Here is a 12,353-nt window from a genome sequence, read left to right on the forward strand (position 1 = left end):
AAAGGCTGTAAACAGTTCAGTTGGGAGCAAGCAGTTGAAGGGTCCGGTTGGGTTTGGTTGGAGCTGTGAGAGAGAGAGAGAGAGAAAAGCTGCTCGGAGAGATAAGGAAGAAATCTGTTTGGAACCTGCCTTCGTGTTTGTGTCCTTTCTCCCGTCTCTGCCTGTCAGAGTTCGGGGGTCTGCGGCAAGCCACCACTGCCCGGCTAACCTGAGTTTTTAGGCTAGCCTCCCAACTGCTACAATTAAAGTGCTGGGACTAAAGGCCAATATACATTTAAAAAAATTCTAGGCTATATACAACTGATTAAGACCCAAAGCAGGAGGGGCCTCCGTTCACATGAATAGACCATAAATTATGGTCTCAAGCTCCTCCTCAGCAGCTGGTAACCCAGCACGACCTCTTGCCCTTCTGTGTTGGCCGCTGCTCTGTAGGAGATGGGATGTAGAACTGTCTCCCTATGTATCTCAGCAGGTCCCTGAGTGAGGTCTTCCCACCAAGGAACTGCACATGGATGGGGAGAAACATATGCTGTCCCAAGCAGCAGCTGCCTGATCCCCATCACTCCAATCCTCTCCCCTGCTCTACTGGTAAACCACTGAGATTTCTTGTCATTCCAGCAACCTTGTGGCTGAAAACTAGTGGCATATGTCTACAAGCTAATGGCCTCAGCCAATCACAAGCTAGAATATAATCCCTCTATTCAATCAAAGTAAATTCTGATTCCTAAAGCAACAGTCAACACACAGGCAAGAAAAACCCAAGACTAGAATTACCTCATAATTCTGCTTCTGCTCTCTCTGCAGGGCCAGCGACTCTTCTATGGAAAGCAGCTGTGCAGGCAGGTGGTGGAGTGGAAGGAGGCGTGCTGCTGTGATATCATCAAGATGCTGCCTAGCCCTGCGTCGCTGCTCTTCTGAGGAAGCAGATTGGCCCCTCTGACAATGACTTGGTGAGTCACTCTGTTGTGTGGGTAACCTGAAAAAAAAAAAGCAGGCTTAATCAATCTATGCACAAGTACAATGTTGGTCTTTAACCCGGGATTCTACTGCTTCTGCAAGGTTACATAAAGCAGGCTGCCCGTATTTGCTGCTGACAGTGGGTATGTATAGATACAAACCTGCCTTCCTTTCTTCCTCACACCTTATATTCATTTCATTCATTCAACCTTCCTAATGCTGTGACCCTTTAATACAGTTCCTTGTGTTGTGGTGACCCCCAACTATAAAGTCACTTTCTTTGCTACTCTATAACTGTAACTTTGCATCTGTTATATGAATCATCATGCATCTGATATGCAGAAGGTGATGTACAGCCCCTGTGAAAGGGAACTCTTACCTCACTGTGTGCTCAAACCTCCACAAGTCAATGCCACGTGTCTCCTGCAGCCTCTCCAGGTCTCTTATGTGCACAGGCTGCCCTTTCTCTCAACTTCCTACTAATCCTGGTGGCCCTCGCTGCTCATCCCTCACCTTCCCTGCTCCTGGCCACATGGCTGTCATCAGGCCACCTTACTCTGACACTCCTAGTTTCTTTTTTTGTTTTGTTTTGTTTTGTTTTGTTTTTTTCGAGACAGGGTTTCTCTGTATAGCCCTGGCTATCCTGGAACTCACTTGGTAGACCAGGCTGGCCTAGAACTTAGAAATCCGCCTGCCTCTGCCTCCTGAGTGCTGGGATTAAAGGCCTGCGCCACCAGGCCCGGCTACACTCCTAGTTTCTTAATGCAACCTCCTGGAAGTGAGACAGACACCAGAAGATGACACACCTTCGTCCAGATGCCTTCACCAAGGGCCACTTTTCTAGCTTAAAATTAATGAGCTCTGACCTGGTTTCTAAATAGAAGAAACCATTTAAAGTTAAAACATTAATAATCAGTGGATTAGGTTTAAGTCTCTGCAACAACAAACATGATGTGGGTCTTCTGAAGCTTTCAGCTTTCTTTTTTTTTTTTTTTTTTTTTTTTGGTTTTTTCGAGACAGGGTTTCTCTGTATACCTCTGGCTGTCCTGGAACTCACTTTGTAGACCAGGCTGGCCTCGAACTCAGAAATCCGCCTGCCTCTGCCTCCCAAGGGCTGGGATTAAAGGCATGCGCCACCACACCCGGCTAGCTTTCAGCTTTCTTAAGAAGGAACACCTATGTTCCCTCTTTTGAGTCTGATGTCACCTATGGGCAGTTATCAGGAACTACTTCCTGGCAGAATTGGCCTAACTGCTACAAATACAATTCTTTTCTCCTCAAAGTTTTGTTTGTTTGTTTGTTTCGAGGCAAGGTTTCTCTGTGTAGCCCTGGCTGTCCTGGAACTCACTCTGTAGACCAGGCTGGCCTCGAACTCAGAAATCCGCCCTGCCTCTGCCTCCCGAGTACTAGGATTAAAGGCTTGCGCCACCACGCCCGGCTTCTCCTCAAAGTTTTAGTTGTTTTGGTGATCTCAGAAACGTTACAGCAAAGCACTCAAAAGCAAGATTCCCAGCCCCCGCCCCCACCCCATATCCCCAAATCTATGTTTAGTTTTATTTTTAGAAAAAAATCCTTTTAACTTCCTTTCCCTGAAAAATTGCTATCATTTAGTTTAAAATTTCATCCAAGTTTGCAAACCTTGAGTGCTCTAGATTCCAATCTCTTCCAGACTCTTTACTTCACTGTGTCCCACAGCTCTGTTGCCTACTTGTAATGAGTACACAGTTTTGTTTTATTTTTTTCCCATTAGCTCCTGCAATTGCTTCTCTTGGCTTACACAGCAACTGAGGGGGGAGTTGTACACCAGCAAATGGTACTGAAAGAAGTCATGGTACATCTGCCCTCCCACTCTGTTTATTATGAAATATTGTCTACATGTCTTGAAACATAAGACTCGCCATCTGCTATTTAAAACCCTTTCAATGACTTGCCTTCAAAACTAACATTTTTTTCCAAACACAGTTCTCCATTCCAGCCACTCTGGTCTACTTTCACAGACAGTATGGTCACTCCTTCCCACATGCTCCTCACATGGCATTCCCTCAACTAGTATGACACTTTGAACTCTTTCTCTGAGCTCCACACACATTCTTATGACAAGCCTGTTCCGGTGACACTTACACATTGGTCTTAAACTTATGAGGAGGGGGCACTGGGTTTCTGGCTCGCATTTCTAGCACTTTCATGTAATGAGGCTTCTTAGGAGTCTCACTCGGCAGTTCTGGAAAGTTCTCAGGGCTGGTGCTTTCTTCTGAGGGATCACTCTGGTCTGCAATTGTGATGCTTTGCAATTTAGTGATGAACAGACCGTCGATGCTGCTGGAAATCTCTTCCTCTTGACTTGAAACAGAGTGCTGGGGGAGATGCTCCTTAACTTCAGGTGAGGGTGCCCGGGCTTGGATGTGGGCACCTGGGCTGGTGACTACTGTGAGGCCAGCCTCCAAAGTCTCTTCATTGCCTTTGTGAGTGAGATGTGTAGGTCCCTGTGTTTCTGAGGTTGTTTTAGATGATTTAATGTCTATTGAGGAACATTCAGGAACTAATGATGAAGTATCAAGCATCAGGTCAGAACTCTGGGCCTTGTCTACATCGATGTCAACTCTTGGGGTTGCTTTTTGCCTTAGCTTACAGTCTACACTAACAGGATGAAACAGTTCACTTCTCCCTCTAACCTCTTCACGTTCTGAAATGGCAGCTTTCAGTTTGGCAACGGTGTCTGAGATCTTTTTACCTTTGTCGGGCAATTTGCAAATGAATTTTCTGTGGAGTGGAAAAAAGAAACCAGCACATACATATTACAGGCATGTTTTTAAACATGGGAACACAGTATTTAAAAGGCAAAATGTAATCAAAGATGGCTCTTAAAAAGTTTTTTTTTTTTAAAGAAATATCTGATTTTTAAAAATCTGGCTTAAGACCATAACCAAGCCAGGCGGTGGTGGCGCACACCTTTAATCCTAGCACTTGGGAGGCAGAAGCAGGCTGATTTCTGTGTTCGAGGACAGCCAGGGCTATACCGAGAAACCCTGTCTTGAAAAAAAACAAAAAAAAAAAAAAAAAAAAAAAAAAAAAAAAAAAAAAAAAAAAAAAAAAAAAAAAAAAAAAGAAAAAGAAAAAGAAAAGAAAAAACAATAGCTAAATATAAAATTATTCTAACCCTTCCCCCAAGGGAGTGCTTTGAAAGGAAAATTATTTCATCAAATCAGAGCTTCAGGAATAAGAGGCAGAGGCAGGCGGATTTCTGAGTTCAAGGCCAGCCTGGTCTACAAAGTGAGTTCCAGGACAGACAGGGCTACACAGAGAAACCCTGCCTTGAACCACCACCCCCCCCCAAAAAAAACAAGCTATAAAGAACATGGTATAAAATTACCTTCAAGCTATGTATAAGAAACAACTGAAACTTATATTTGAATCTTAACTCTACACATATATTCCAAGCCTCCTAAAAAATATAAAATAATGGTCTTAAGCATTTAGGAAAACACACAGATGCTTAGCCTGTACAATAAATATATGATAAAGACCAGTGTTTTTTAAACCATGGTCTCTAAACCCCGATAAAGCTGAGAAATGCCAGAGGTCACATAATGGGGTACCATCACTATCTTACAAAGGAAGATGGACTTACTTATGTGGTTCTGTGTTTGAAAGAATTCTCAGTTGCTTCTGACAAACTGGTAATATTTCTAGACTCAGCATATATAAACAGGAGTTCTTTGAAATGCCAAATAACTCTTAAAGAATATAGAAATGTCCCAAGACCAAAAGGTTAATTCACTGCTGAAATTAACAACCCAAACTGGAAAAGTCACAAGACCTGTTTCTAGTAGGAACCCCTCCTGCCAAATGGTCACTGGTTCCTTTCCCTCAGTGACAAAAATTCCCTTTCTGGTTCTTTTCCTTGGTTATATAACAAATGGAGAAGGGGACTAAACCTTGGGGCTTCTATTTTTCCGGATACATTTATTCCCACGTCTTCAACAGTATTAATGCCTCTGCAACTGAGTTCCTCTCGGTTTTTTCAACCTTCTCTCTCTCTTGAGCCTAATACCCATTTTTCTGGGTTTTAATCAGCTGGTTTTTAATTAACTAAATGCCTGCTATTTACTCCCCTCAACTGAATACGCCCGAAATAAAAATTAACCTAAAATCCATTCCTCTCTCCCAATATTTCCATTATCCTTTGTTGCTCCCCAGAAATTTCAACCACCTGTTAACTATTAATATATATTTGTCTCCAAATTATTACACCAGTTCTCCCATCCCTCGATTGCCTTCATGATCCATTTTTTTCTCCTTGCTGAAAAAAAATCTCTCAGATAATATCCTTTTGGCGTTTTCCTTCAATCCTGTTCCTAAACAAAGCTGCCTTTAGGAAATCAGCTATCATCTTCTCCCTACTACGCACAAACCAAACTTTCTAGGCCCGGCTAACCACTCCTTCCAGCCCGCTCTCCAAATCTCCTATGGTTGGATAAAGAGTGGGGCTTTAGATAGAGAAAAGGAAATCCCACACGTTCCGATCAAGAGGCTTTGGTACCCGAGCTCGTTCTAAGCTGTAGTGCGAACATGAGATCGAGCAGGCGCCGCTGCCGAGCGAGGGCAGGGCAGCATGGAGCCATGCCCGCGCACAGGACGGGCCTGGCTTGGGAGGCCTGGCCACGCAAGGTCACCTTCGCGCGCCAGGCCGCGGGGCGGGGCGCGAGACCAAGCCCCCGGATCCCGATCCCCGAGAGCCTGTCCCCTGTCCCCGATCCCCGGCAACCGCGACCCCAGGGCCACCGCTTACTCGTTGCGCAAAAGTCTCTCCTGGCGCCTCAACCTCTCCCGCAGCTCCGCCAAACTCTGCCGCCCCAAGTCCTCGGGAGCTGGGGGCTCGAAGCCGCGGGGCAGCGAGAACATTGCGCACGGGCTGCGGCTGGCGCGGCGGGCAGGGCTCCCCGGCGGGGCCCACAGCGGGCGCAGGCTCCGCGGCCGGCGGCGACTCTGGAGCGCGAGCGGGAGTCGCCATTTTCCCGGAAGAGCACGGCTTCTCCGAGCCGAAGGGAGCTTTATTGAAATGCCGGAAACGGACAGGCCAGGACGAGGGGGCGCCCGAGGAAGCGCGCAGGGGCGGAAGTTACATCACCTCCAAAGCGGCTGGGTTTGGCGGGCTTTCTCTGGATGTGCCCTTTACCTTCCGGGCTTTTCGCCTGTGCATTGGGAAAGTATAGGACACTCAAGTAAAAGGCTTACTAACTCACTTCTAATAAGTAAAATATGACGAAAGTAATAGTGTTGCATCTAAGATTAAGCAATCAAAGTTTTGGACAAAAAGATTTACAGGGATTCCTGAATGGACAGTAATCACAGTCAAAATAAATAACGACGGGGTTCTAATGATGGCTCAGTGGCTAAGAGTGCATACTGCTCTTGCAGAGGACCAGAGTTTGGGTACCAGTGCCCCTGTTGGGTAGCTCACAAATGCCTTTAAACTGCAGCTGCAGCGCACTTCACAAACTCTGGCTTCTCCAGACACCTGTGTACCTGTGCACACACACACATATACACACAACTTAAATATAAATCTTCAGAAAGTAACAAGTGACCAATATAACTAGCTATAATGAAATGCATATTAGAAACAATATAGTCAGATGTGGTAGTGCATGCGTTTAGGTCTGGTGGTTGCAGAAGCAGGCGGACTGAGTTCAAGGCCAGCCTGATCTACATAGTGAGTTTGAGACCAGTCGAGGTTACATAGAGACTCTGTCTCAAACAAAACAAGATTTGAATATTTGAGCAAGTCAGAATATCAGGAATTAGAAAGATCAACCATGTCAACTGTCAGCAACTGAGATTCCTACAGACTGCTAATGGAACAGAGGATGCAAAATAGTACAACCTCTTTGGAAAGTAGTTGGACGGTTTCTTTTCTTTGATCTCGTTAAGGATGGTTGGGAGCCACCATGTGGTTGCTGGGATTTGAACTCTGCACCTTTGGAAGAGCAGTCGGGTGCTCTTACCCGCTGAGCCATCTCACCAGCCCCAGTTGGACAGTTTCTGATTCAGGCTTTGTTAATATTTAGTGTTACTTTTTTTTTTTTTTTTTTTTTTTTCGAGACAGGGTTTCTCTGTGTAGCTCTGGCTGTCCTGGAACTCACTTTGTAGACCAGGCTGGCCTCAAACTCAGAAATCCACCTGCCTCTGCCTCCCAAGTGCTGGGATTAAAGGTTTGTGCCACCACCACCCGGCTAGTATTACTCTCTTGAGGTTATCTATGCCACTGCCCTTTTTTATTGCTAGGTAGTATTGCATTGTGAGTTGTGTGTTTATGCTGAAGGATACTTGAGTTGTTTTCAGTTATTAATGATCACAAATCAAGTCACTGTCAACATTTTTAATAGATGTTCATGTCAACATAAACTCTCATTTCTCTTAAGAGCTGGCTTATTAGGCCATATTACGAAAGGGAACAGAAAGGAAGAACAGCTCCACTCTTGCCTGCCATAGCCTGAGAAGTTCCCCTAATCTTTTAGGGATCTCAAATCAGAGTGTGTAACTTTGATGCTGAAAATATTCAGGACTAAAAGAACAGGAGTCTAATAAAAATATTTTCATACAGGCCTAAGTATGAGTGTTCAGAGATAGAGAAGTACTCAGATGGAACATATAACATACCCAGATGTGGGTATGGGCTTCTCAGGGAGAGTCACACTTCATTGTTTTTATAACACTTATACCTGATAGGCTTTAAAACAATTATCTTTGAAACTTTTCTAAGAAATCTAAGAGACCACAGTGTGTAGTTCTGGACTGTTAAGTTTCAGGAAGCCCATATATCAGAAATGAACTCATTCTGGACTATAGAAGAATTTCTGGTGATTAGATAAAGCCAGTATTCTTCAAGAACTTGTGAGATGTTTTTAACATCCCCAGAAGGAGTCCTCCCTACAGCTGTTCTTCCTACTTCTAATCCATGTGGTTTCTTCACTCCACACTTCTCTCATCCTCTCTCACTATGACCTATCTCTTGCTACTTCCATTATTTTCTTCCCCTCTCTTGCATCCCTACCCCGACCATGTCCTATCTGCTTTTTCTCTCTGCTCTAGACCCTCCCAGATGCCTCTGGATGGTTTCTCTTTCTTATTCACAGAAAAAACAAACAAACAAACAAAAACCAAGCCTAGAAACAGAGCAGTCATGTTGGCAATTTCTTTACTGAGCTCCCTCACATACACTGACAAGATTATAACTGATAAGGTAAAAATATAGATCAGAGGGATGCCGGAAGGTAGAACACCTTCACTGTAAACCCAGTTAACAGCCTTAAGATTCCAGAAAAACGTCTAGGGAAGGAGTAAGAACTCGCTCAAAGCAGAACACATCCAGGACTTAAGCCTGGCACAGTGCAATGTTAACAGAAAGTCCTCTCTGTGAAAAGTATCTCTGCCAGCAGCCTTTGAAGCAGATGTGCTAGAGTTCCTGCTTCTTGGCTGGCAAGAGACTTCAACAAGACTCTGGGGTGAGAGGATCCTTTCCCTTCCTGCGTGTGTCCCCATAGCTTTCCCCCTCTTTCTATCCTGCCTCATTCTAGGGTAAATGGATGTGTAACTTCTTTTTTTCTTTTCTAATTAGATATTTTCTTTATTTACATTTCAAAAGTTATCCCCTTTCCTAGTTTTCCCTCCGAAAATCCCTATCCCCTCCCCCCTCCCAGATGTTTACCTTCTTAAGAAGCTATGGGGTAAGTGAATATTTAATTTCTAAGAGACCTCAAAACTGTTTACACAGTGACCCTATTGTTTTTCACTGCACAGCTACTGTCTGTGAGCTCCAGCTGTTCCAGCACTTCCTCATGGTTTAATTTTTGTTTCATTTTGCTTTAAAATGCCCAGCCATTAGCCCTTTTGCCCAAGTGCTCTGGCTTGGGCACACTTCAGAAATATCACAGACCTCACACTGAACATTTTTATGGTAGTGTGATAATATTGTCAACTTAACAGGCTCAACATATGCTTCTGAGCATGTGTGCTAGGGAGTTTTTAGATTGGGCTAAATGAAGTGGGAAGACCCATTTTAACATTGCACAGGCTGGGGTCTAGAGCTGAATAGAAAAAGGGGGATTGAGCTAAGCACCAGCAGTCATCGCTCTCTGCATCTTGATTGCAATACAATGTGAGTGACCTCCTTGCACTCCTGCTATCATGACTTTGCCATGATGTGCTGCATCCTCAAAATGTGCATCTAAATAAACCTCCCTTGAATTTGCTGTTGTCATATATATATATATATATATATATATATATATATATATAAAGTGATATAAATAGATATAGATAGATAGATAGATAGATAGATAGATAGATAGATAGATAGATAGATAGATAATCACGATAGAGAATATTCTCTCCAGGAACAGTTGGCATGATCCATGAAGACTGATAGGATAGTAGGGTAGAGGATGGACTCAGAGTTCCCAAAGGTCATTAACAAGCATGACGCAGGGATGGAGAGATGGCTCAGTGGTTAAGAGCACTGACTGTTCTTCCAGAGGTCCTAAGTTCAATTCCCAGAAACCACAACCATCTGTAATGGGATCTGATGCCCTCTTCTGGTGTGTCTGAAGACCGTGTATTCATATACATAAAATAAATCTTAAAAAAAAAAAGCATGAAGCAAATTCAATTTTCTTTAGTAACTGACTTGACTTTTCCCACCTAAGTTTCCACTGAGAATAGAACATAGTGAATTGTCAAACAAATCCGAACAGCAGCTATACCTAATGAAGGGCAGCGACACCCCAGTGACTTCTGAATAATAATGCCTACTATCTACACACCACGTCAACACACCTCCTTTGTCAGTCAGACCCCAAGTTGCCAAGAACCTTCTGACTCCTCAATCTACAGTCCACTCTCACCCTCTTCCCTGTCACAGCCTCACAAATATTCGGAGGAGAGAGTAAGGGGGAGAGCAGTGAGTAAGAATGGAGGCATGAGGAAAACAGGGAAGAAAGGAAATAATTAGGAAAGACAAAGGAACAAGCGAACGAGCGAGTGCACTCATTTAGGCCTTCCAGGGTCATCTCTAGGGAGAGAGCTAGAAGTCCCTTGTCTACTTATAGGCTGGGTAGTCACAGGGCAGAGAAGAAGAAAGCAGAGAGGGGCAAGGAATGAATGAAAACATGGACTAAAAGGAGGCCATGGCAACTCCTAAAGTATGGAGATTTTACTGCCAATATATGGGAGAAAACAGGCAGAAGGTAGAAGAGTCTGGGCTGAACATGGCCAGCAGACCAAACCAGACCATGAGAGGAGAGAAGGGGAGGGAAGGCAAGAGAGAAGCCACTGGCCAAGAGAAGTGACAAGAGGCCAAGAGACCAAGAGACCTAGAGTGGTCAAATTGCTGAGTTGGAGTCAGGTTGCGGAAGGACTTCAGAAGCCCCGCTCCGAGAGGGAGAGGTTTAGGGGTGGGGAGAGAGCGCTCAAACTAAACAAAGTTCAGCATTCCAGCCTTTAGCTGATGATAAGGCGAGATGTAATCTCTTCTAAAATGTCCTCCTGCTGAAATTGGAGCATCTGGAAGGCTGGGATGATGGCCAAAGGTCAGGAAGAGAGAGGAATGCAGCCTGTTTTGTTCTCTGCCCAGGTTCTGTGGAACCTGGGACTAGGGAATTGCTGGCAGTTTTGGAACAGTCTGGGATGCAGGGGCTAGGGCTGGTCAGAAATTCCTTCAGAAGCATCGAGGGCAGGTGCGTTTGGAAAAATTTTCAGTCTTCAGTCAATTGGAATTCTGCTGGGACAGATACAGCCTAGGAACAGAAGGTAAAGTTAGGGAGGTTATGGGAAATTTGGGGGCCATACATTTGAAACTTCCAGGACTATGGTCCTGGTAGTTGGGGGAGAAGCGCTATCCCACCGTCAGGACTAGGCAGTGGGAACGTTTTGAGTAACTTATCTGGAATCCTTTTGACCTGCAAGAGGCTGATCCAAGTTGACTTCCTGAAGCTTACATAATTTTTTTTTATGTTGACAAAAAGAGATAAAAGATTCAGATATCTTAGCATTACCACTGCTTGTAATCTGTACTGAAATCCATATTGAGAAAAGTTAATAGACTCATGTCTTTGAGTCATAATAATAACTTTCGGACCCAATGATTCTGGGTTAAAAGTATTAACATTCTTTCCAGAGGGCTGGATTTTTTTTTTTTTTAAAGCACAATTGAGAAGCACTTTTAAGTATGTATTTAGACAACCAAAGGAATTTAAAAATTTGAGCTTGTGTTATCAGAACTCCATTAATCAATGTTAAAACTCTGAACTTTTGAAGTCTTAGTATAACAATAGCCTATAGAGGGAAAAATTTTCTGAAACATTTTAAAAAGATTTATTAATAAATAAATTTTATGTATTTTATGTGTATGAGTACATCGCTGCTCTCTTCAGACACACCAGAAGAGGGCATCAGACCCCATTACAGATGGTTGGGAGCCACCATGTGGTTGCTGAGAATTGAACTCAGGACCTCTGGAAGAGTAGTCAGTGCTCTTAACTGCTGAACCATCTCTCCAGCCCTTTTGGAAACATTTCTTAACCCGGTTTGTGAGTTTTTTTCCTTTTCAGAGTGAAGTCAGTAAGGCAAACTCTGTCTTTCTCAGCTGGAGACCTAGCCCCTCTAGAAAGAGAGGCTTGATAAACTGGACCGAGAAGGCAGCTGCAGCCTGGGGGAGGGAGCCTGGTACTCTTGTTAATCTGACAAAGCTGCAGTTAGCCTCGCCAGCCATGCCATCAGAGGTCTAAGCAGGATAAGTTACATATAATCCAGATGGCTTATGTACCAGCTAAAATGACTGCTAACTGCACATGGGTGGTTAACCCTAGGCTCCCGTACTCTTGATGGCTTCACTGGATAACATAAAATCTTTAATTGTTGCACAAAAAGGCGCCGGCCTTTGGCTGCCAGACCCAGAAGGTCTTTGAGATTCTCCTGTGGAGAAGGAATCTAGGAAAACTGACCTCACTTTGACAAGGCAGAATACAACAGTCACTGTTAGCACCAGGATACTCCAAGCCCCGGCCTAACCATGTGACCCTTGACCTGCGTTGACAGGACAACGACCTTCAATCCCACAATCCACTTGGAATCAGTTCCCTCCCTCACTGGTGTGACGTCATTTTCGGTATAAAGTAGGAAGCCACCCCCCCCTCTTCTCTTCTCCTCCTCTTCCCCCTCTTTCTCTCCTCTTCTCTCTTCTTCTTTCCTCTTCTACCCGATTCGCCGCTCCCCCCCATTCCCAAATAATAAACCTCTCTCACATGGAACACCTTGGCCTGGTCTGCTGCTTGGTTTATCCGCTCAAAATACAAAATTCACCCCAATAGTGTCCACAGTTTGGGCAGAGGCCTGGCGGT

The 12,353-nt window shown here is 44.3% G+C and overlaps 1 protein-coding gene across 2 annotated transcripts in view; it reads right to left on the reverse strand.

Annotated features, from left to right (window-relative positions):
• Polr2m (RNA polymerase II subunit M) overlaps positions 1 to 6,040 on the reverse strand; it is a 24,586-nt gene extending 18,546 nt beyond the window's left edge. The window contains exons 1-3 of one of the 2 annotated variants that reach the window (XM_029543033.1): positions 5,747 to 6,015; positions 3,079 to 3,717; positions 775 to 976 (exon numbers count right to left, since the gene is read on the reverse strand). In XM_029543033.1, the coding sequence (XP_029398893.1) occupies positions 775 to 976; positions 3,079 to 3,717; positions 5,747 to 5,859 (954 nt within the window). In that variant the 5' untranslated portion in view covers positions 5,860 to 6,015. Of the gene's footprint in view, positions 1 to 774; positions 977 to 3,078; positions 3,718 to 5,746 lie in introns of both variants that reach the window. The other variant, XM_021206530.1, reaches the window with a different exon arrangement.
• Between the last annotated feature and the right edge of the window lie 6,313 nt (positions 6,041 to 12,353).

The sequence above is a fragment of the Mus pahari genome, chromosome 10 (genome assembly GCF_900095145.1).
Source record: "Mus pahari chromosome 10, PAHARI_EIJ_v1.1, whole genome shotgun sequence".
Lineage (NCBI taxonomy): Eukaryota > Metazoa > Chordata > Mammalia > Rodentia > Muridae > Mus > Mus pahari.